Raw genomic sequence first — 25,359 nt, forward strand, 5'->3', positions numbered from 1 at the left:
TATGGATAAGCAAGCATGTGTGTGAGTTAATGAATGGGAAAGAGAGAATGATTCCAGTAAGGAAGCAGAAGCAGGTTTCCAAAAGCAAATGGAGGCTTTGTTTCGGGGGGGGCTGGACCACACAGCCCAACACGTCTTGTACTTTCCTCCATCACTGCCTCTTCACTATCCAGATCCTGCTTGCCAGCGATTTGAGGACCTTGCTGCAGGAACATGAATATTTTTGAAAATTGAGCTTTTTTTCTGTGCATTCTCTGCAGAAAATGACAAAACTTAAGTGAATCTGTTGTTCTTGTAGCAGGGTCCTCGGTTTGTTTGCAACACGGGTCCTAACAGTGCTGTGTGTGTTTGCTTTGCGACCATGTGTTAGATTATGTGCTCTGAGAGTATACAATCTAATTAATGCAATTCATTTTTGAGCAAGGTGCCTAACAATATCGCTGTATGTCGTACTGTGTATGATATTGACAATTTGAAATTCCATAATTTGATGTGAAAATGATTGTTTTTCCTCAGCAGAGTGATAGCAGTGACTGATTACCAGGCTTGTTTCAAACCCTGCTGATAGCGACGAGCTCTTGAGCTGAAGGGCTGAGGGTGAAGCCCCCTTCCATCGTCGTATCCAGGTCATCCTCTGTAACACCAGGTGGGGGCACAAAACGGAAGTATTGAAGGAGGCAGGTGAAGAAGAGGAACAGCTCCATCCGTGCCAAACTCTCGCCCACGCAAACCCTTGCACCTAAAACAAATCAAGGAGAGTCATAACTTCAAGTTGCTTCCTCAGAATTCCCGGTCATATCAAGACGACATTTACCTGCAGAGAACGGCAGAAAGGCATCCCTCTTTCTAAAATGCCCTTCTTCATCGAGAAAGTGGGCTGGGTTAAAAGAGCCAGGCTTTTCCCACTCATCCTCATCCTGAAGTGAAGACGACAGCAGAATGAGCACTGGAGTAGCCTGCAATAAGAGGTTGATTATTATACATGTTAAGTTTGTACTTTTGTACTTTTGTACTTGTTTTATGGTTCTACTTGCATGTAAATGTTTGAACTGTATTAAACTTACTGAAAACAATAAAGGAATTTTATATTGTAAAACTGCAGCTTCAACTTGACTAGCAGTTTAATCCATGCAGTCATGTTTGTTGCTGTGCAGTAAATTGAACAGTATTTTTTTTAATTTTTTTTACCTTCTTGATGAAGTAGCCCTGGAAGGTAACGTCTCTCGAGGTTTGATGGACAACACTCGGGACAACATTGGCCATTCGCTGTATTTCGTGAATTACAGCGTCAGTGTAGGGCAGGTTCTTCCTGTCCTGTGCCAGGATCTGCCGGCATCCGACCACCCTGCTCAACTCCTCCTGAACCTTGTCTGCGAGATCAGACATATGGAAAGCTGCATTAGCATGCATCCAGTGAAAGTGCAGGATTGGTTGAATTCAGGTGCTGAATGTCATAATAGTGCTGTTTAGTGAGATTCAAAAGTACGCTCCTCATTTGGAGTCACTTCTCCAATAGATAATGAAATATTTGTTTTGTATCAAGGCATAACACAAATATAGCCTCTTTTATGAAGATCCTGCAGGAGGGGGGGGGTTGTCTGGATCAACTGGCATCACTTTAACCGGCTCCATAACCTCAACAGGCACACAAAAGAAAACTGCTGCCGGCTCGTACTAGTCATAGTAGCTACACAGTAACAGTAATAAGTAACCGTAGCAACCATTTGAATAGCAATCAAGGAAATGTTGTAGAGCACAAAGGCACTATTATACAATGCAGGAACAGCAAATAAGGCAAGCAAACACACCCAGAGGCCGACTAGCCTGTACATGTTGGTCCCCTGAGAGTCCCTCCACAAAACTCTTGAGATGCTCGGATGGATGACACTGATGTAAAGATTATATAGTACAAAAATCAAGTTTGGGGTTTCTGGCATGTTTATATATGTCAGCTAAATTGGGGCGGCGCACTCCAGGCTAATAACCCTTTACTGTTCAATATAATCAAAGGTTTTACCAATGTCAAACTAAATGTCATCAATAATTTCTTCAGGATATTTTTCCGACAGTACTTCTTACAGTTTCTTACCTTGTATTTCTGCATACTTGGTCATGAGCAGTAAACCATATTTGATAGTGCTTGATGAAGTTTCAGTGCCGGCAGTAAACAGGTTTACAACCGTCAGCAGCAGGTTGTCTTCATTATAGTCAGTATTCATAGCCCCAGATGCCTTACAAGGATTGAAAGAGAATCAAAATGCATTCATTTTTATTGTACTAAATCTGGGAGGAGGACATGTGATAAAGGGCAGAATCAAATCCGCACCGGTCTTGAGGACGGCGGGTTTGAGTCACACTCTTTTACTCTTAGTCAAATCAAACAGGTGCTTTATTTTTTAAATGTCATGCGTACCTCAAGTTGTCTCTTTCGGACCAGAAAGGAGTCCACGAAACCTCTGTGACTCTGTGGGTTGAGGGTGTCCTGCAAACCCTGGATCAGCTCTTTCATGCATCTCCTGTTGGTAAATGCACCCTTCATCAGCTCCTTCCGAGCTTCAACCCAACCGAACAGTCTTGGGAAGAGGTTATATAACTGTTGAACAAATTCTATTAAATACAGCTGAACTATTGCACCAGAAATGTCATTACATACACATGATTCATTCATACATTGGGAAATGTATTGTAGATCAGAACAGAAAACTGTGGATCACCTGTACTGAAGGAGAACCAATGAGTTCCGTGTTCTTCCGAGCTCGACCCACCATGGATGTGAACGCTGTGTCATCATAATCGAATCTGGTTCCATAGACAATAGAGCAGATGATATTGGCAACAGCATGGCTCAAGGGTTTGACGGGGTCAAAGGCTTTACCTAAAATAAAGAAAGTGCAGTGATTTCACCAGCTGAATTGCTCACAAGTAAAACATTTAGACCACGAGTTTCAAGTAAATGCATTTCGTTCAATGGTGGATTTGTATTGAAGTTTAACAATTAAAAATTGATTACCATCTTTCGCTTTAATGGCATCAATGAGGTGTTGACACTCCTCTAGGATTTGCTCTTCAGATGCTTTTTTGCCCATTCCAAAGTCTCTCAGGTTAGTCAGTGCAAAATGTCTCATTTCTCTCCATGAGTCTCCGTTGGCAAATATTATTCCTGAAGATTGCATAGTTTGATTGTTTTTTTTGAAGAAATTGTTTGTAAGCGCTAAAAGAAAAATATCTAAACATACAACACAAAATATTTTTTGCTCCATACCATGTGATAACTTCAGGTCTTTGACAATTGGGGGAACATTTCTAACCGAAAATGCGCTGTTGCTGACCAGAGCCTCCCTTATCGTCTTATATCCTGCCAGCACCACCACTTTGCTTGTCCCAAAATGGACTTTAAACACTGGTCCATATGTCTTTGAGAGCTGAAATGGAATATTTGGAGTAACATTGAAATATATACACCTTATACACATTTTCCCATATCATGAGCTTACGTTATGCAGTGTTTTGTAGCGCATCTTCAGATCCACTTGCAGAAAATTGCCAAACAGAGGCAGTGGCCTGGGTCCCGGTGGCTCAATTCCTTGATGATTAATCCTGGGGAAAAATACATACAGGGCAAGAAAGATCCCAACAATGCCCAGTAGAGTGGTTGTGCTGGGGAACTGTAGAAATTGATCCATGACCGCCATTCTAAGACGATACCGTCTCGACGCAGACAGGGAGAACCCAAAAAGCACGACAGCAGAAGAGGAATCCAGAAAATGAGCTTTATTAGTCAAAAACCGGGGAGTCAGTCAAAACCAGCAGACAAACATGAGGAAGCAGGCAAAGATAAGATACAAAAAACAGAGTTCAAAAACCAGGCAAAACTAGAATAACCAGGCAGACAAGTCCAATGGGGAAGGCTGCAGACGACTGAACACACAGAGAGAGAGAGATAGACACACAGAGTTTTATGGTCATTCAGTTGGTTAGACTTCAGACGTGCCTTAAGGACATTAACTCCTGGATGACCGAGAACTTCCTGTTATTAAATCTAAATAAAACTGAGGTTCTGGTTCTTGGGCCAAAGCATCTCAGAAATGTTTGTTCTAGTGTTGTAGTTGAACTAGATGGCATCTCAGTGTCCACCAGCACCACTGCCAAGAATCTGGGGGTAATCTTTGATCAGGACCTGTCATTTCAGTCCCAGATAAAGCACATTTCAAGGACTGCGTTCTTTCCCCTTCGGAATATTTCAAAGGTCAGGCACCTACTAACCCGAAAAGATGCAGAAAAAATAGTCCATGCTTTTGTGACTTCCAGACTGGAGTTCATTTCTTGTTTGCGTGATTTCTATTCTTGTTTGCGTGATTTCATTTCTTATTTGCGTGATTTCGATTCTTGTTTGCATGTTTTGTATTATTGTTTGCGTGATTTCGATTATTGTTTGCGTGATTTATTATTTGTGTGTGTGTTTTTTCTTGTTTGCGTGATTTCTTATTTGTGTGTGTGTTTTTTTCTTGTTTGCGCGATTCCTTCTTTATTGTGTGCAATATGATTTGTTGTTGTGATTTGCACTTCAGGGCCACCGTACTTCAGGGCCACCGTAGACTACTGCAACTCCTTACTGTCCGGCTGCCCAAAAAAGTCTATTAAACATCTCCAGCTAATCCAGAATGCAGCAGCTCGTGTTTTGACAGGAACCAGACTGAGAGAACACATTTCCCCTGCTCTGGCGTCTCTGCATTGGCTTCCTGTTAGGGAACGGATTGAATATAAAATCCTTCTACTTACTTTTAAAGCCCTCACTGGCCAGGCCCCTCCTTACCTTACAGAGATGATTATCCCGTATTGCCCCACTAGGACCCTGCGGTCCCAAAATGCTGGCCTGCTCGTGGTTCCAAAAATTTCCAAGAGCAGTCAGGGGGGCAGAGCGTTCAGTTATCAAGCTCCTTTATTGTGGAATCGGCTCCCCGTTTTGGTTCGTGAGACAGACACCATCTCTATGTTCAAGAGTAGATTAAAGACTTTCCTTTTTAACAAAGCTTATAAGTAATCGATGCAGTAATTAGTATAATCAATCTGCTGTCATTAGGCAGCATTGGTGGCTTAACGTCATGACACACTGAGCTCCTCCCCCTTTATCTGATTATTCATGTTATAAATATATGTGTGCAATCTGTCTCTATTTCCCGTAGTCTTGTGCTCTCTCTCCCTGTTTGTCCCTCTTTCTCTTTCAGGTTCTTCTGTCCGTGGTGCTGCAGAACCTGGACCTGTGTCCCTCAACACTGAAGTCCACGTCGCTAGCATTAGCATTTTGTTTTTGTCTGCTCCTGCTCTGTCTCGCTATCACTTCCCTATCCATCTCCTTGACTCGTCTCCGACCTGCCATTCTCTCTCTCTCGCTCCCTCTCTCTCTCTCTCTCTCAACCCAGCCGGCCAGACAGATGGCCGTCCACCATGAGCCTAGGTTCTGTCCAAGGTTTCTGCCCGTTAAAGGGAAGTTTTTCCTTGCCTCCTTTGCTCTTGTGGGTCAAGTTGGGTTCTGTGTTTCCCTGCAGGTCTTTCCCTGCTAATCCTGTAAAGTGCCTTGAGATAACTTTATGTTGTGATCTGGCGCTATATAAATAAAACTGAATTGAATTGAATTGATGGAGACTTGGCAGGATAAACGAGGAAGTTAATTTCACAGTGGTGCCAAAGGAACAGACGTGTCAAACTCATTTTCTCCGAGGGCAACATCAGCATTATGATGGCCCTCAAAGGGCCAGTTGTAACCGTAGTCACAGTGTAAATGTAACTAAATGGAATATAATGTAAAATAAATGTAACTACTCCTTAGCATGCAGCTAAATAACTATATGTATGTATGTATATGTAATGTATATGTAATGTATATGTAATGTATATGTAATGTATATGTAATGTATATGTAATGTATGTATGCATATGTAATGTATACATTACATATGATATTGCATAGTGTAAAAATATATGGATAGCTTATTGTTTTAATTACCTCTGCCGAGGCAATGTAATTGATGTAATTGCCGGCGTCTGTCTGTCTGTAAGCAAGATAACTTAAAAGGTTGTGGATGGATCTTGATGAAATTTTAAGGAAATGTTGGGAATATTTCATGTAAGTGCCTGAGAACTGTGTTAACTTGTGGAAAAAGGGACCTTTAATATGGGCACATTTTGTCCATATTCTGGACTCTCTTTCCCCTCCTGATGAACTGGCCTCACACTACATCAATAGTCTAAGCAGCATCCTCACCTCTCTTTCCCCTCTGAAATCACGATCTGTATCCTTCACCTCATCTTACCCCGTGTTCACTCCTCTGAACTCCGTTCATGAAAGGCAAAAAGGTCATCAACTTGAACTTTATGAAAGATCCGGACTCACTATGCACAGACATGCACATTGCTCACTTAACTCATTACAAAGACGGCATCATCCACCTTTTATTCGGGTTTAATCATCTCCAATTAAAGAAACACCAAATCTCTCTTCTCACTGCTCAGGCACATGTGGACAGTCGTGGTGGTGACATTAATAATAACAATTTAACAGGGTTCTGTAGGAGGAACGCAGACTAACAGAGCATCACGAAAGCATCACGAGTTAACATTCAGTCCTGTCTCCGATTCGAGTGACCGCTCATGATGAGACATTTGGCCATCCTGTTATCCTTGGGGTCAATCCGTTCAATGTTTATCATTCAAAACATAATAGTTCACCTTGTATGTGTGTGTGTGATCTACTACTCACACCTGCCGAAATAGAATAGTTCTGTCATCTCTCTCTCTCTCTCTCTCTCTCTAAAATGTCCTCTGGAGACAGGTTTAATGTCAATGATGTTCTGGAACAGTCCTTTTGACAGTGAACGTGTCTGAGACAGAGTATTAAAAGATAACAACATTTACTGAAATTGGTTGAATCGATCAAAAGTGTATTTAACTCAAACAATACATCGTGTCCCATCACTGCCTCTACACTATCCAGATCCTGCTTTGAGGACCTTTCTGCAGGAACATTAATATATTTGCAATTGTCATACTGTTGTGATGTACTGTACTTGTACTGCACTAACATTCCATCTAATAAATATATTCATCATCATCGTCATCATTATGGCAGTTGGCAGACATCTTTTAGATGACGCTGCCTCCATGAGTTGATCAAATGAACTGCATGCTCAATTTGTGCACCATAAAGCAGGCCAAATATAACACAATTTATTACCCCTTTTAGATTTAGGTAGAATGAAGAGACCAGACTTTGATGGTTTGGACATGTCCAGAGGAGAGACAGGCACTATATCGGTAGAAGGATGCTGAACTGCCAGGGAACAGGTCTAGAGGTCGACCCAGGAGAAGATAAATGGACGTGGTGAGGGAGGACATGAGAGTGGCTGGTGCTGGGGGGGCGATACAAAGCCAAAAGAAAAAGAAGAAGATCTTGACATCTTGTTCAAGAATACTTTCAACGTGTAGACCGGAGTAACTTCTTCTCTGCTGTGGCTGATTGCCATTCATTCATTCTACCTGCATCTTTTTACTTTCTGTCTTTTCACACGTTCTCAATCCTGGTGGGTGTTTTTCAAATCTCAACCCCTCTCTCTGTTAACCACACTTTGATCTCATACACATCGCCCCTCTCCAAATCCGCGTTTCCTCATTAAAACCGAGAATCGGCTCGAAGGTTTAACATTTCCGACAGCCCTGAAGGCACCTTCGGTTCAGACTCCTCCATCCCCCTGCGCGCACGCGATTGCACGCACGATGCCGTCGTCATCAGTGCATACAGGAAGTGCTGATCTCCTGTTTGATCAACGGGGGAGTGGAGCGGAGGGACCCGAAGAATAAGTGCTAAACAGAGAAGTCAAATGAGCTTTCAGAAGCTGCGGACCGGCTGTCAAAATCCTGACGTTCACGGTGAGTGCGGGCAGAAACGATATCGATTAGGAACTTCCTGCGGTCGTCGTATTTATCTGCGATATTAGCATCTGTATTTACCTCTGCGATCCAACCCGCAGGACATGGGATTCGAGCTGGCGTGCAAATAGTTTGTCTCCAACAGTAAAGACTTCCTAATATTTACTTTATTGACTTGTCAAAGTGGGACAGCAACTGTTTGATGACGCGTCACTGTGTTGTGTGGATTAGCTAATCGGAGAGCGTCTTTTAATTCCATAAAAAAAAGGAAATAAAAAGTAAAGCACACAATGCAACTACAGGTCCAGTCAAGCAATACAATATAGACACAAGCAAATTCAAGTATGGTGGTAATTACACAGCTATTTGAGGTGTAATCACACGGTGTTCTAGGATAAGTGCTGATTGTGAAGTGGGTGGTCTTTAATTGTTGTATTTATTTATTTAAAAAGGATCCCCATTAGTTGATACCGTGGCATCCGCTAGTCTTCCCGGGGTCCCTCAATTGTTGTTGAGGGTTTGTCTGGCCCATGGGGAAGAACCCTCGAATGGACTGTGATCATGTCACCAATACGCTTGTTGTTTTTTCTTCACCAAACTGTTGTTGTTGTGACAAACATAATTAATGGAGAAATCTGACTGGTAGATAATTAGATTATATTAGAAATGTTTAGCACTGCCACCTCCAAAAACAATGTTTTTTGCTCCTGTAGATCTGAATCTGAGCATCTTCTTTAATAGGCTCCACTTCTCAGAGTGAATTTTAGGTTATCATAAAAGACCTGTAAAAAAAAAGTTCCTTTTTCCAGCAGATCCATTGAATTGCATACTTGATTACGCAACAACCTTTTATGTACCGGTAGTTAAAATGCAGTTGTGAGTCTGAAGTCTTGTGTTACTTCCTTGTTGACAGACCAATAGCGTTGCTGTCTAATCAGACTGATCTCTGGCCTCAGTCCTGTAAAACGACCTATTGTGTCACGCAAACGCTAATGTTCTGTAGGATAAAGGGTTGAGTGGTTTCCTACGTGTATTTTTCTGACCTGTTGCCTGCATGTTCAAAGGCCGTTGCGATCAAGGGTTCCTTCACGATAAGAAAAAATGTGTTGGCCTCCTGCAAGATTTGTCCCTTTGAACTGTCTCTGTAACCTTTAACTAGCATTCAGTTAAAGATCAAAAGCCTTCGTTACGGTTGCACTGCAAAAATAGTCTGCGAGAAAAAAAGACTTCAGATCTCAGGAGCGACTGTCGAGGTAAAATCATGTCGCAGGTTCGGCTTTCTGGCAAATTGAGGAAAAGGGGTAAGCGAGCCCGCTTTTTATTCTGGGTGAAATCGGAGTCCGTTTAATTTTTTATAAAGTTAAGTTCAGACTCTTGTTTTTCAGAGAGGGTAGTTTTCATCGTTAGTGTCCTCATGTTGCTTCCATAATGTGACCCACTGTTTGACGCTCGCCCCCCCCCCCCTTTATGAAAGAGGCTTTCAGCTCTTGCAGCCATGTTTAGGCCAGTCAGTGCGACGCTGCTCAGGCTTGAGGTTAGAGCTACCTGGAATTTAGTTTGGAGTAGACAGCATACAGTTTCCTCTCTGTAGAGCAGAGGGTCCTTCAAGGAATTGATAAGGTCACACTGGTTTGCGTCAGTCAGTGTAGGAATACTGCTTTCCCTGTTTTTGCACCATCATTTAATTGTTATGCACTAAATGTATCATGCCAACCTTGCATATCAGCTTTATTCACGTTTTGTTTTGTGGAAACAAACCGTGACGTTCATCGTGCTGTAAGGCAAGGAACTAAAATCAAAAAAAATATTTGACTTTTCTACATGAAAGTGCTTCAGAATTCTTGGACTGTTGATCATCTGATTGATTTATAATCTGAAATGATGTCCCAAAGACAAAAATAGTTAAGTTTTCAAGTAAATTTGTAGAGTAAGTATATAAATTGTCTTGTTGTTGACATAATAGGAAAAAAAAGCAAAGCACAAATTTGTTCAAATGTCAAAAATGCAAAACATAGAAAAGCAGCAAATGAAGAAAGTAGAAATATGGTATCTATTTGTTACAGGGGGGCTTGGCTGCTTATGCATTTAAGGCTTTATCTGTTCACTGTTGTTACTTCAATGTCACGGAACGGGCACCTCCCAATCCGAAGCTGCACGACGTCAGGCTTCTTTAATATTTAACCAGGCATTCACTGGTTTATCTGGGCTTTAATCAGAAATGTGTTACACCTAGATTGAACGCACTGACCTACCTGCCATTCGGGCTGAAGATTTAACCAGTACGTTCGTAGGATTGGATTGTTTTTGTCTGGTGCATGTTGTGATTTTTGGGTCAGAGTAACGTTAACTTGCAATGCTTTAAATACATTTTTTTGCTTGTGCCGTTAGGCGTCATAATGCATTTTGCTCGTGTCATTGTCATTTGGCCTCCGTTGTGCGTTGTGCATGTGGACCCACCATCTCTCTGCCTCTTCCTTCAGGTCAGCCCAGGACTGCGTCCTCCATGCCTGCTCCCGCAGGCTTCAGTCGAGTGGAGCAGAATGAGCCTGTAAACCATATGCACATTTCTGTCGGAGATCTTCCTTTGCTGGCCTCCATGGCCAAAACCATCGACCCTCGTTTCCGCCTCAAGTGGAAACCCATTGTGGCGGTGGCCGTGTCCCTGGCTGTACTACTTGTGTTTGTTATGCATTTGAACTTGGGCGTGCGATCCTCCCCTTACGGCTCATACGGCTGGCGAGCCGGTCACAGTGACACCCACCGGCCGGGCTCTCGCTACAACGACACCTACCCGCTCAGTCTGCCGGAAACCACGCCGCAGGGCACCCGCTACCGCATTGGGGTCATCGCCGACCTGGACACAAGCTCTCACAGCGAAAAGAAAAAGTTGTGGTACAGTTACATGCAGCGGGGGCACCTGTTGGTGTCCCAGAGTGGCGACAGGGTGGCAGTTGAATGGGATGCAGACAAGGTGGTGTTGGAAGGCCATCTGTCGGAGAAAGGCCGAGGGATGGAGCTGTCGGAGCTCGTCGTGTTCAACGGGAAGCTCTACAGCGTCGATGACAGAACAGGCATTGTTTACCAAATCATTGGAAAGAAGGTTGTGCCTTGGGTCATCTTACCCGACGGCGATGGCAACGTGGCCAAAGGTTGGAGTAACTCCCGTCTCAAATGTGCTATGTCAATATTTGCTCAAGTATTTTAATGTTAATTGCGTGCTACTTGCGCTACTCCTTATTCCGCTGACGTCTCTTCACATTCCTTATTTTTGAAAGGGGAGAGATGTCTGTGCACTTCTCAAAAAAATCTGACATCCGAACACTGATCGAACCGGAGCCGGTACTTCACAAACTGGAAACCGAATCCCTGCCTTGTTTCCAAATGCTACTTCTGCCAAGAAATCGGTTCAGAATCATCACATTTTGGTTGTCGTCTGAACCGATGTCTGACTGAGGCTCAGACATCATAATATTATGACTTGAAATAAGTGATCAAGCAAAACTAATTTTTAAAAAAAGGCCCTCCTTAAATGTCCTACGGCTTCTCGGGTCTACTGTCTGACCCCTTAATTTGGGACATGCAGTGCAATAGTAGTTAAAACTTAAACGGCAAAAAGTCGAGTACTCTTGACACGCCCCTCCATCGGTATTAACAATCTAACAGTGTATCTAGAAAAAAAAAGTTGTCCATTGAAGTACTTTCTCTTTATATAGGGTTCAAAGCTGAGTGGCTGGCAGTGAAGAACAAGCAACTCTATGTAGGAGGTCTTGGAAAAGAATGGACCACCACTGAGGGGGAGTTTGTCAACAACAACCCGGAGTGGGTGAAAGTGGTGGGCTTCAGGGGGGACGTACGGCACGAGAACTGGGTTCCCCGCTACAAATCGATGAAGTTTGCTGCCGGGATCAAGAGTCCAGGTTTGGATTTCACTCTGTTCTTGCTGACAAATTGCTTTTCTTTTGTGTGTGTGTGTGTGTGTGTGTGTGTGTGTTCACACTCCCCCATTTTCCTCTGACTTGTCACAGGGTATCTCATCCACGAGTCGGCAGCATGGAGCGACACCCTGCAGCGCTGGTTTTTCCTCCCGCGCCGGGCCAGCAGTGAGCGCTATGAGGAGAAGGCAGACGAGCACCGCGCAACAAACTTGGTCCTCAGCTGCTCGTCAGATTTCAAAGACATCATCGTTAGTCGAGTAGGTCCTCTTCAGCCCACTCACGGCTTCTCGTCCTTCAAGTTTGTCCCCAACACGGGCGATCGGATCATTCTAGCTCTCAAGTCGGAGGAAGACGGCGGACAGGTCGCGACATACGTTATGGCGTTCACACTGGACGGACGCATCCTTTTACCAGAAACCAAGATCGGGGATGTGAAATATGAGGGCTTGGAGTTCATCTAGACTCTTGAGTACATCGTGCTTTTATTTGTTTACAGTTCAGTGGCTGTTGATTTAGCTGTAATCACTGTTTACTCTTTGACACTGTAAGAGACATGACTCCAGCGTTGTAGGAATCATATTCATTATAAATAGAAGAGCTATTTCAGATTGTAAAATATTGTTTACATATGGGGTTTATGTTTGCAGGACGAGAAGACAAAATAATTGGTCTCAAAATGGGCACCGTTTATTTAAATGATCCGCAAATGAAGATTCACCGTTACACATGCAGGTCCAAATCCGCACACATTTTGCTGACCAATTTGAATTGATGTAAAATAGTTTTGAGAGTTGTAAATGAAAATTATGCGCAGCATCTAAATAGGTTTTTTGCACATATTTTAGTCCAACTTCACCAATCTGAGCATTTACTTTTGAAAATCATTGAACGTATTTGTGGCAACTATTTGTAGATTGTTACGTGTGTGTGTGTGTGTGTGTGTGTGTGTGTGCGCACCGATAGCGTGATGTGCGTGGATGCACAACAACGGCTTCTTCCACCTGACCCAGGATGTGTCCAAATAGAAGAGCGACTCCACCACCGAGCAGCAGCTCGCTCAAACCTTGCTCATTTACAAGCTACTGCATCAACAAATGTAATCAAGGAGTGAAGTTCTATTCCGTCTATAGAAAGAAAATCTTTTTCACTTGACACAAGTGAACATTTAATGAAAGTAAAAAAATCCACAATGGTCACTCAAATAACTTGAAAATGGAAGAAAAAAAGCAAATGAAAATTTACTGAAAATTAACCAACTAGAATCAGACATTAAGTTTAATTGTGGTTCAACAGAACAATTTTAAAAAAGCAAACTAATGAGCAGGCCTGGACCAAATATAATGGTCCCCTTAGTACTTTGCAACCTTTAGAGTCACATTTTTTATATATTTTTTACTCTCCATGAGACCTGTTGACTGGAATTGTGTCCCACTCAAGAGCAAACTGCTCCAGTTGTCCCGGGTTTGAAAGGTGCCTTCTCCAGACGGCATGTTTCTGCTCCTTCCGCAGAAGTGGGTGTTTTTTTTAGCCTTGCCAGGCGCTGGGCAGCACATTTTTCACCTGGATCGTCTTGGGAGTCCGTAGCGCCCGGCACAGATTCAAGACGCCCTGCCCCAGATGCAGCCCCAGAACATAACCAAAGCCTCCCCCGTGTTTCACAGTGTTCTTTTCCTGGTACACTTCATTTTAGCGTCTGTGAGCATGACGTTTCGGTGCGTCACCGAGAATCTCCAGTTTGGTTTCAACTGTCCAAATGACATTCTCCCAAAAGATTTGTGGCTTGTCAATGTGCATTGGGGCAAATTTCAGATTACTTCAAATTACCTTGACTTTAGACTATGAAGTTCAGAGGTTCTGCTGGGTTCATTCTTATCATCCGCCTCTTCAATTAGTCTCCTTTGCTTCCTGCAGTCCATGCTCAGTGTGGCACACACCATGTCCCCACAAGGCGACTCATTACAAGTTTAAAGGCACTTTTGGTCCTAGTTAGAGGACGCACCTTAGTTTAATGCCCCTCGGGACAAATGATTTTTCACATTTTCTTTTCTAGGGGTACTATCATTTTTGTCCAGACCTGTTTCCATAGTGGTTTTTTTTATATATATATATATTTTCTGTTGACCCACACTTCAAAATGTCTGATTTGCATTGCTTCATTTTTGGGACATTGTTATTATTATTTTTATCTCTTTCAAGTTATTTCATTGTGGTTTTTCTTTCATGAACAGAGGGGGCAGCAATAATTTTGTCCGCGTGTACATTTTACTAAAAGTGAAAATGATCAAATTTGTTCCCGAGGTTCAAACTACCAATCTTGTACATAACGTATGAATATTTATTCTAGTTTTGACATATGCATTTGAAAAACTTTGTTTTGCAACTGATTTGGATTATTCTGTTTTAATTTAATCATTTAAATGTATGGCCATGTTAAGACTTTTTTTCACCTCATGCTAGTTTGTTGTCCGTGTTGTCCCTCTGCAGCACTGTAGCTTTTCTTATAATGAATGTACAAAAGGCTGATTTATTATTAAACTGTCTTTGTTTTAGTCTTAGAATGTCCATTTACATGCACATATTGAGATGGGGGGGGGGGGGGGGGGGAGGGGTAGAATAACAAAATGCATATTTTTATGCTCCTTTTAAAAACCAGAATCATTTTGTGACATTTCAGTTGTTTTTGTTTTCAATGTTTTTGTTGTAATGAGTAAAACCTTAATTCTTGCTTTTGTCTTTCCACTTTTTACTGTCGCGCCGCCAAGACGGAGTTGATCTAATCACTGCCGTTTGTTTGTCTGTCTGTCAGTCCGTTAGCAAGTTATAACTCAAAAAGTTCTGGAAGGATCCTGATGAAATTTCAAGGAAATGTTGGGAATGTTAACGGGAACAGATTATTACATCCAAAAGCTTCAGAATGTCCTCCTCAATATCTCAATTGATTATTGACTGATGTTTATGGAATTTGACACAGTCATGTAGGGTGGGGGCCTCTATCTCAACCCATGAATTTCTTTCAAAATTGGAGTCTCACAGTTGAGGTGGTGAGTTCCCTGGAGTGAAAACTGGAGTCCGTGGAACTGACTATGGAGAAGGTGGCTGCTCATTTCATTAATTTCCCACCAGATGGCAGCACAGTTGTTGGAATTTAGATAGGAGAGGTGCTCTTGACTACTGCCAAAGCAAATGAAAAAATGCATTCCCTTTCATTTTATTTCATAGCATCTGGATGTGTTTTGATAAATGAAGAGAAATGTAAATTCCCGTTCTTCAATGTTTTCCGAGGAGACAGCATCGGAGTCGATGTCAGCCGGTCTTGCTGGACACATTTTTTACCTCCATCATTAGGTATAGAAAACCACTCTAAACGTTGTCGATTTCAAAAACAAAACTTAGAATAATATCATGAAGGCATTTCATGAGTATGAAAACAGAAGGGAAAAAAATCCTTAAAAAGCAAATATTCTACAATCTGGTTCCTGTGAGGTATATTTACACTTGCCTCTAAGCAATGCCTCCATTGTATGGCTTTTTGTAGTTTGGGCTGAAGCAGCTGATGGAGGACATAGGCTAGGTCTTTTCTCAAATCTTGCCAGAGGATGCACCATTCCACACCCAAATGCCCTTCCATAGATATACAGATGAGACTGGGGACTTCTTCCAGTTCCTATTCCCGTGGTACCATAATGTATCCTACCGCTGTCCCGATGACCAGTATTTCCACCACTTTGTTGTGAGAGCAAAGTATTCCTGATCCAATGAATGGGTCACGCTGAATATATTGCTCGTCTGTTTTGTCAGCTTCATGTTCAGTGCATTCAAGGTGTGTTTTTTTTGGTCGATGAATCTACAAATATCGCTGAGCGAAGCTTCGATTCAAATCAAAGATTTCCTCCCCTGCTTTTTCAATAAATAAATGCATTTATGTAAATCAATTCATTTTGAAATGTCAGGCCATATCTTTTTGACAGTCCAATAATGGTTATAGACTGCAGGAAATGTATCATTGCACATCTTGTCCGTATAACGAAAACAACTAAGGTCACACAGGTCAGCATTATTCAACATCTGATATGCATCTTATCGCAAATCAGATAAGATGCTGGGTCTGAATGGGTTTGCATTTACTGGCTTATGAATTCCTTCCTTATGAATCATGGAATCTTCCATAGGGTTGTTTTTTTTGTCTTCCCGCACAGCTGACCTACATGCCTGGGCAAGTCCGAAGAAGAGCTCGGCGTTAAAACACACAGTGACTCATGGGTTTTCAAGAAGCCGGATCACCTCAGGCTGGAACTAACTATGACATGATAAAGCAACCCGCGTTTCCGCTTGCGGTCACGGGGCGGGGGTTTGCTGGAGCCTATCCCAGGTACACCCCGAATGCGTCGCCAGCGCATCGCGAGGGGCCACACAGGGAGGGAGACTACTGTAATTTAGCTGTAATTTCATTGATCTAAATTACTGACCCATTGGGCCATGACCAGTGTGTTTGTTTGGTTTGTTCCCCAGCATTTTGAAACCATATATAGTGTTTTTTTATGAACAACAATTTAAGTAATCACATTTTACATTTAAACTCAAATTTTGTTCCCCCCAAATTTCCTAATTTCCCCTTTAGACTCCTATATCATGCAAATACTCAAGGCATTACTGACGCATAGACAGAAAGGACGTTGTATGTGTGTAAGAGGAAGACAGGGTGATGTTACAAGTTCGTTTGTGCAGCAGTGGTAGTTTATGTCTTAAGTCTTAACCCCGTTGTGTTGTAACTTTTCTTGCGCTTCTTCTGCAGTGTTCCCTGTCAAAAATGACCACTCAATTCGAGTTGATCCGTATTAATGCATAAACTTAATGTTGTGGCACAACATTAAAAGATTTGCACTTCCGTTTGCAAGTAATGGCCTGTAGTTGACTTGAGCTCATGTAACTTTGTTTTTTTTTTAACAAAAACCATTGGAAAGGTTATATTTTGCCTATAAAAAATACTCAGATTAAATGTATTGTATTGTCTTGTATCGTGTATTTAGCACTGACTACTTCTACTCAATGTTTAACCCATTTCTTTTGAAACCACTTAAAACATTTCAAACAATGAGAAAAAATTATATTCTTTGTGTTTAACGGTCAAAAGATTACGAAATAATCTTCACTGTCAATTTCCTGACTTCTATCCTATTTTGCAGCCATTCAAAATTGGAGTCTCACCCATTAATTTAGTTATGAAAGAAAATTACTATATATTTAGTTTAATTGAATTGCCAAACAAAAACAAAAACCACCACAGACAGGTGATAGCATAATTTATGGCAGCAATTTTAAAAACAGCAAAACAATTTTCCTGCTTCAATCTGAATTTATCACAAATTAGCAATTGGATTTCATCAGCGTCACAAAAATATTATGTTGAACACATGGTGGATGCGTTTAAGAGGCAGATTAAAAGCTATACCAACAACAATTTACATCTTAAATTGTTCATCATTTCAAATTCTGCCCAGATTTCAGGGACCATTACCGCTGTAGTGGTCTAGAGGAAATTTCCATATAATACTATTGCACAAAAGTGAAAATTTCCTGGGAACAATCACAGTTCCTGCTAAATCAAGTCACGATTAACCCCACAGTGGCGTCAAAACTGACCTCATTGAGCTATAGTCATGCTGTGTGAGCTGTGAGTGGACAACAGGGCGGATGGGGGTGGGACTCAGAGGATGTGGATGCCACAGCGCCCACCAGTTCCCGCCAATGAGACCATATTTTTCTGTCTTTCCAGGCACTTCCTTTCTGAGAGTATTCCTGGCACTTGCAAGTCTATAATTTAGGGAATAGAGGATCAGGCTATTCCTAAGCCCTTTTTTTTTTTGCTATTTGTAGTGGGTAGTGTGCACAGGGGGCTGCTTACATTGCATTTCTCAAATTCAAACCAAATGTTGACACAATAATCCACTTCTTAACACTCAAATAAAAACCCTGCGCTAAAATGGAGAGTTGCGCGTAGGAAATAGGTCAGAACGGTCATGCTGCGAGGTCATTTGAAATATGCCCAGGAGCCGGGGCCAACATTACGATTAAAGGAAAGCCCACCGCATCAGTCATCAGCATCTCATAGCAAAGGAAGTCGAGTGTTTGGACAGTGGGCGGCAGGCCCTGCCCGTGATGCCTTTGGTAAAGTCTGGAAACAAACAGCGGCACATTTTTGCTCATTTTGCTTTGCATGTGTCATTTCCTCTCACGTGTTCTGACCCACACCCAAAACCTGGCCTTTTATCTGCATTACGTACGTGTCTGTCTGGCCACTTCCATTTTAGTCACTGGTCATACTTGCAACATTACCAAAGAATTTAGTACATTTTCGGGATAAAACATGTGCTATTGTTGCACCACCGCAAAAGGCATTGCAAGAATGATCGATGACATTTTCATTCAAACAAACCAAGCAGAGTTCAGAGTTGAATTGGTTGCCTCCTTTCTCTCTCTCTCTCTCTACTCTTGCTCTTCCTCCTGCTGCCTGTTTTAACACAATCATCAAGTAGAGGAGACAAATGGAAAAGGAACCCAGCAAAAAAACACTCAATTATGGGAAAGAATGGAATTTTCCAGATGAACCAGAACGCTAACAGCAAGTAGCCAAATATGATGTTGGGGAGGAAATGGAAAGCTTTTATTGTCAGTGTCATCACAAGTACAGAGCAACTTGTACTGTACTGTAATCTCTATCACTCTTTCATTCCCTTTATTATTTGGCATCATCCATCTCACCGTGTGCCCTCCCTCCGTGTGATTTGAAACCAGAATCAGCTCATGAGGTCACAAACCCAAAAGTCTTGAGACGCCCACGTTTCCAAGATGCTGCTGCAGTGGTTAACTTTCCATTTATGTTTGCATCCAAGGAAAGGATGAGAAACAACTAAAGAATGTGTCTATAGCATACTCCTTACACAGAGAGGTGTGTGTGTGTGGTGGTGGTGGTGGTGGTCGGCGCGGGGGCGGGGGGGGGGGGGGGGGGGGTTGGCTTGCTCATGCTGCGGGGAAATCACTACCAGACTGAATCTATTAAGTTTACGAGTATGATGTCACTGCTCACGTTTTTCCTTGGAAACTATGTACAAATACTCAATGAAATATAACTGCAGATAACTCTGGAGTGGGATTAGGATTACTCAGGAAAACCAACATTGGTGTTTTCTCATCTGTGACTAATCATCAGAATGAATTATATATACATTAATATTATATTATTTGATATATTATATACTTATAAACAACATAAAGTAGATGACTGAGTTGGTAATGCAGCTTTGTCGTCAGTTTAAACCAACTGTTTGGCTTTCCAGTTTGAAACTTGACTGTTTTAGTTCCGTCTAATTGCTGACATACAGACTTCAGATTACGCAGCCAGCTCTGCTTCGTGTTCGTGAACTCTTAAATCCGGCTACACACTGACTGCCTAGTGCCAAACAGCAAACATGCATTGTTAGTGGGTGATCCAGCAAGAGAAGACATGTCCCTCAATGGTGGAGTCTGAAAACAGAGCTAAACCAAAGAAGCTGTGATGGATTCACTGGTTCATTGGGCTGTCAGAATTATGACTGAATTATAACAATTATTGTATGTTTGCACCGAGGTCACACGCCATGTGGCGTCATCGTCGTGGGGTTGCTTTAGTTTACTCAGACCTGCATAGCACAGTCGAATGAAATGGAAGCCTGATCGTATCAGTCAAATATTTATGATCACTACTTTGTGCGTTATCAACAGAAATCACTTTTAAGAAATGACTCGAGTCTATATGCATTTTTTACCAGCGAGGTCCGCCTTTTTTTTTTTTTTATACTCCCTCTTAGTATATTTCATGGCTTTGAGAGACCTGAGTGAAGTCCATAAAGCCATCTGCCCCCCCCCCCCCCCCACACACACACACACAATTAAGATTCATTCAAGATTCAAGATTCAAGATTCAAGATACTTTATTGTCATTATGCGAGCATAACAAAATCGTGAGAAGGCCCACGGCTTAAGGCACACGTCATAACATAAACTAAATTCTCTCTCTGTAGTATCATTTCTTAGATACTACAATAGCATTATTTACATTAAATAGATGTTAGATTTAAATTGTATTAATTGAATTAGATGCAAAGGTAAAAGTTGCTACGAGCCGCCGATCTAGGCAAAATTATTTTTTGACAGAAGGATGAGAAAATTTGGGAGCCCCTGACCTCCAGAGTTCGGCTGCGTTGATTGGCTGAGGACAGAGCAGGGGCGGCGCCTCCTCCCAAGCACGCAGTCATAAATGTGCGCTCGGCGGTGGAAAACAGTCACTGGAGGCGTGTCTGTCCGTCTGTCTGTCTGTCTGTGTCCGGCTGTGTCCCCTCTGCGCGTCTCGGACACTGTTCGGCTCGTCTCGTCTCGGCGTTTTGTTTTGAGGACTGCTCAAGTGCGCATCTTCTTTCCTAAAGTTTTCTCTCCTCACGCCTCCTAGAATTATTATTATTATTTTATTTTATTTTACCAAGATGACGTGGACGACGAACAGCTGTTTCGTCACTCTGGCTGTCCTGCTTGTCTGGCGGGTGGAAGAAATCGCGCACGCCTGCAGCTGCTCCCTGGCGCACCCGCAGCAAGCGTTCTGCAGCTCGGACGTCGGTAAGTTCGTGAAATGAATGAACGGAAAGCAGCGGCCGGGCCCGATGTCTGTGTGATTCCGTTTTGGTCAGTCGTTGGGACGTACACCTCCTCTTTGGTCTTGCTCCTCAATCATCCTTTGGTCTTCTTCACGCGCCTTTATGGCGTTTTCTATTCCATTTGGCAACATCAGCCGTAAGTTTTTCTTTCTGCATCAGCAAGTTTGATATATCCGGCCATCAAATGTCCATCAGACAGTTTTCATTGTCATTTATGCATCTTTATCTATTTGTGGCCTTTCGTATTCAGATATCATGCAGGTTAATCAATGATGTGATTTACTGATCTCACAGCGCAGGCTCCTCCCACTTGACCACATTAAGACGTGCTCCACTTCCTCGTTGACCACTAAGAAACAATTTAATTGACTCTTTCATAAAGGCCATGCATGTATATGCCCCCCCCCCTGTTATGTTCCCGTTACAACACACCACTTGTTGCTGCCTGAAGCTTATGAGACTCAACAGTGACCAGCTTGTGCTGCTGTTCCAACTGGAGTTTGCAGAGTGTGTGGTTTGTACACAGATGCTGACTTATTCCAAGGCTTGACCATTGGATTCCTCTTGAGGGCGAAGAAACCACATTATCCTGCCAGATATTTGACTGTAAATGGGAGCCTGATGCATTCTGTGTGTGCTTCCAGACCTTTAATAATTTGTCCAGGGAGGGAAGGCACAAGATTTCATCGTACTAAGAGGCCGATCCTTGCTCGTCGGCTGGCACTGTGCGTATAGACAGTTGCCATTGACGATGCCTTGCTCGAGACTCGTGGCGTTCAGTATCTTCACCAAGGACAGACTGATATGTAGATTAAGGGGGCTTTCCGAGCTCTATACCTCCTGAGCCTCCAAGCCTCACCAATCACACTCGAGCGCTTCAAAAAGAAAAAATCCGCACAAGATTGCATGCAGCGTGTGAGTTCTTCTCTTTTATTTTTTCCTTTTTGTTATTGGCCTGTAAAAATGACTGGTTGCTATACAGAAAATGAATGGGTGGCCTGAAGTGATGTGAAGGTCATTATCCAGCATCTACCGCTGTGCCTGAGCGCAGACGAGGACAGAGTCCTCTTTATTTTAGATTCAGGTCTCCATACAACAATTGAATGGGTGGCCTCGTGTCCTCATGAATGAAAGGCGCTGGGGTTAGAGGAAGCCCTGTGTAGCGGCAGTTTCCTGAAGGGAAAAGTATGACTTGAATTTGCACAGGTGAGGAGTCGCAGTGTCTGGAGTCGACAACAACAACAAAAACATTCTGATGCATTCTGTTTCTCGTAATTTTGATTATAGAAATACAAACTACGAGAAAAGAAAATCCAAATGAACGGCAGTGACTCTGGCCCTCTTGACAGAATTCTGTCTTTAGCATGACTGTGGCATTAACGCAGCCGCCCTCTGCAGCCTTCGGAAGCAGAGTTTGCATTACATTGCAGCACCTCTAGCAATTAATGCATAATTTGATTTGTCTTTACGGTGTAATTTAATGCATTAAAACCCTTTTGATTTGATGACTATATAGAGAGCAATGCACCTTTTGTAGAATATAGCGTGTTTACATCATTGCCCAATCCATCCGTTCCCTTGGTTAGGCTCGGCTTTGAGGCGTCTGTTTCTTATTTTGTTTTTCTCGTTCAAGCCACTTTGCGGCTTCTCAGACATGACGTGCGTTTGCCTTCTTCCCTTTTTCTTTTGTTGTTAAAGCGCTCCCATAACAACTAAGCCACATGCAATAAGTGTGTTATTGCATGTTTCCCTTTAGTCCTTGTTGACTGAAACTTCTTTGGGCTTGGCCATTCTATGCCAGAAAACTTCATCACACTAAACACTTGCTAATCATACCCCTCAAAAGTGTGTGTGTGTGTATATATATATTCCAACCACTCACATGATATCATTGAGATAAGGCCTCTCATTTCAGTGTCTTTGTATCCCCTATTTTCACCTGCCCGAAGCAAGAGATCAATCGGCATGAGATTCTGCACGCTCAGACAAAGAGGATTACGACTAACCCACCAGATGTTTCTCCGTGCTCCTGACTCAGAGTGTTTGAAAGAGGAAGTGCACGGCTTTGCACAGCAAAGTATTTTGAATTCTCCTGGCCACGCTCTAAATGCTTCCTCTCTCTGTCGTGCTCTGCAGTCTGCACCTCCTCTCCCTCCCTGTCAGAATGTGTGTTCAGATCAGGCCACACCATTGGCTTTCAGCTTCGTGCGTTTGTCGTACAAAACAAAAAAAAAAGCAACTGAAGAGGTTGGCTCTTGTTTTGGGCTGGAAGCAGGCTGGTGATGGTCCGAGGCTGTCGGGTAGAGCTGAAGCACTTGGCAAAAGCAAGAGCTGAACTGGGACTTGAGCGAGAACATCTGGTTGACGTTAGCTCTCCTCTGTCGCTAAGTCTCCTGCACTTAATAGCTTCATCTTGAATGTGAGTTTGTAAACCCCCCCCCCCCCCCCCCGGAATTGTACGCATTCAAATACGCTTTAACGATAACAGTAATCAAGTATTAAGCTCCTGCTGACATGCGATCAACACAAAACTGTACTTCAACGTATTCAAGTCCGTGCGTCATAATGGTAGAAACGTTTCTAGATCTATAGTGGGTGCAATTTCAGAGTGAGAATGAGGAAGGGGGGAGGGGGGGGGGGGGGGGGGCAAAGAGCAAGCGAAGCATTCTAGTTCAGCTTTTCAAAGATATGCTGACTAGCTTCTTCCTGTGCTGTTGAGCCAGGCAGCACTCATTCGGCCTCTGATTGCAGCTGATGAAATGCTTCTGTGGGTCCGTCCTCCCCAGAACACCCGGTGTGTGTGTGTGTGGAAACTCCTCAGATCCAAGCTACAGCAATGCTTTGCGGCCAACTCCAACATGCCACAATTTAGGCAGGGCTTAAAGATGTAAACACTGGATTGTTTTTTTTTTGCTATTTCCTTGTAGTGATCAGGGCAAGGCTAATTGGAGAGAGCGAGGTTGACGTTGGCAACGACATCTACGGAAACCCGATCAAAAGGGTCAAGTATGACATCAAGCAAACCAAGGTGCGTGCAGCAAAGCCGTCATTTCCATCTGGGATCAATATTGTTCCATCAACCGAATTCCCATATGAATCTAAATGTTCTTTTCTCTATTTGAATCGTCAGATGTTCAAAGGTCCCAGCCAGGATGTCGATGCCATCTACACAGCGCCGTCCTCTGCAGTGTGTGGAGTGAGTCTGGAGACCAATGGCAAGGATTATCTTATCACAGGTATGACTCTCGCCATGTTACACTTCACACATTATTAAATCAAGCCAATTTTACTCCTCCGTCCTCATTCTTAGCAGTTTCCATGCCATTTTACAGATGCTAATAAGATCTCTTTCCATTTTAGGCAAACTGGAAGCCGATGGGACGATGCATGTCACCCTCTGTGACTTCATCGAGCCCTGGGAGTCCACAAGTGCCACGCAGAAAAAGAGCTTGACTCAACGCTATGCAATGGGCTGTGGCTGCAAGGTAAAAATCAAAGTATATTCCATTATTGAAAGAAGAGCTACCACAAACCACTCTTATTGGGAAATATTTCTTACTGGCTTTAAGTTTTAACCTCTCTTCTTGGTGCTCAGATCACTCGCTGCAGCTCCATCCCCTGCATGATCAGCAGCCCAGCGGAATGCTTGTGGACAGACTGGGTGATTGATAAAACAATCAGGGGAAAGCAGGCCAGACACTACGCGTGCATCAAGAGGAGTGATGACTCGTGCGCCTGGTACAGGGGAGCAGCACTACCAAGTAATGATTTCCTGGACATCGAAGACCCCTAACCCCTCCACCGTCACAGTCTGAGGATGTTTGCAGTGGAGATATGCATTGATATAAATACCAGAAACATAAAAAAAAGTCAAATACATTTTCATGTTTTTTGTTTAAGAGGGATGATTACTTTTTTTTTTGCTGAACGTATTTTATTTACAGCATTTTCACTGAAATCCAAAGCACTTCTCCTTCTGATAAAATAGTCATCACAGTATTCTGTTCATAATGTCGCATTTTAGTTTGTTCGTGTGCTTTTCATCTCTGATTCCTTTCTCAACCAAAGATATTGTTTAGAACTAACTGTAATTCTGTAATGAAACTCGTACACATAATTTAAAGGGTTAAACAGGCTAACGCTTGCAACCTGATCTGTGACAGCAGAGCTGCTGCAAAGTGTGCCAGCTCTTGCATGTCCTGCTTATGAATCTCTCTTGTGTCGAATATGCAAGGCTTTTCCTTTTGTTTATTGACAAGCATGCACTTTTAACGGGTGTCACAGCAGGCATATTGTCTCTAATGAAAGAGGATGGAATCCTCCTTTTTTGTATTTTATACTGTAGCTCTCCCCTTTTTTTATGCTTTAGGGTTTGGAGCATTTAAGTAAGCATTAAGTATTTAAGGTCACAAGTTGTAATTCTCTATTGTGAAAATATCATTAAATTATGCCATTTGTATTGCACAAAGAGACGATCAATTATTTTAATGGAATTAAGAACGCTTCACAGTTTAAATGTACATTTACGGTTAATTTGTAGGCCTAATTTTTGACTCGATTGTTAGTGAATTAGAGATTGATTTATCCAATCGTCAATTTGCTTCCACAGCCTGTTGCATAGCCATACAAGTGTTGAAATGTTGTGTTACTTTTATGACTGTGACAGTGGAAAAATAATAATTTGAAACTGTCAAGTGTGATGTGCTGGTTTCACATGAGATGTTTTTTTTGCATGCATGTCCAACTGAAACAATATTGTACATTTGACTATGATATTAAATGACAACATATATATGTTCATACTTTGGCTTGTTAAT

At 42.5% G+C, this 25,359-nt stretch overlaps 3 protein-coding genes across 4 annotated transcripts; 2 read left to right on the forward strand and 1 right to left on the reverse strand.

Moving 5' to 3' along the window:
* Positions 1-551: 551 nt before the first annotated feature.
* On the reverse strand, positions 552-7,520 carry LOC137905459 (cytochrome P450 2K1-like). 2 transcript variants are annotated; one of them, XM_068749703.1, is made up of 10 exons: positions 7,494-7,520; positions 3,495-3,575; positions 3,263-3,422; positions 3,011-3,160; positions 2,715-2,875; positions 2,414-2,593; positions 2,090-2,231; positions 1,189-1,370; positions 815-956; positions 552-739 (listed from the first exon to the last, which is right to left on the reverse strand). In XM_068749703.1, the coding sequence occupies exons 1-10, from the start codon at positions 7,518-7,520 to the stop codon at positions 552-554; spliced, it is 1,413 nt and encodes a 470-aa protein (XP_068605804.1). The 2 variants fall into 2 exon arrangements, with proteins under 2 accessions (XP_068605804.1, XP_068605803.1); XM_068749702.1 differs by lacking the exon at positions 7,494-7,520 and having other exon boundaries at positions 3,495-3,692.
* Positions 7,521-9,184: 1,664 nt separating this feature from the next.
* cant1a (calcium activated nucleotidase 1a) lies at positions 9,185-12,890 on the forward strand. The gene is made up of 4 exons (XM_068750284.1): positions 9,185-9,224; positions 10,404-11,072; positions 11,637-11,840; positions 11,949-12,890. Exons 1-4 carry the CDS (start codon positions 9,185-9,187, stop codon positions 12,317-12,319), a joined length of 1,284 nt encoding a protein of 427 aa, XP_068606385.1. The 3' UTR covers positions 12,320-12,890.
* Positions 12,891-20,075: 7,185 nt separating this feature from the next.
* LOC137905489 (metalloproteinase inhibitor 2-like) lies at positions 20,076-25,344 on the forward strand. The gene is made up of 5 exons (XM_068749735.1): positions 20,076-20,504; positions 23,470-23,570; positions 23,673-23,778; positions 23,903-24,027; positions 24,138-25,344. The coding sequence occupies exons 1-5, from the start codon at positions 20,375-20,377 to the stop codon at positions 24,333-24,335; spliced, it is 660 nt and encodes a 219-aa protein (XP_068605836.1). The 5' UTR covers positions 20,076-20,374; the 3' UTR covers positions 24,336-25,344.
* Positions 25,345-25,359: the final 15 nt, after the last annotated feature.

The sequence above is a fragment of the Brachionichthys hirsutus genome, chromosome 16, assembly GCF_040956055.1.
Source record: "Brachionichthys hirsutus isolate HB-005 chromosome 16, CSIRO-AGI_Bhir_v1, whole genome shotgun sequence".
NCBI lineage: Eukaryota > Metazoa > Chordata > Actinopteri > Lophiiformes > Brachionichthyidae > Brachionichthys > Brachionichthys hirsutus.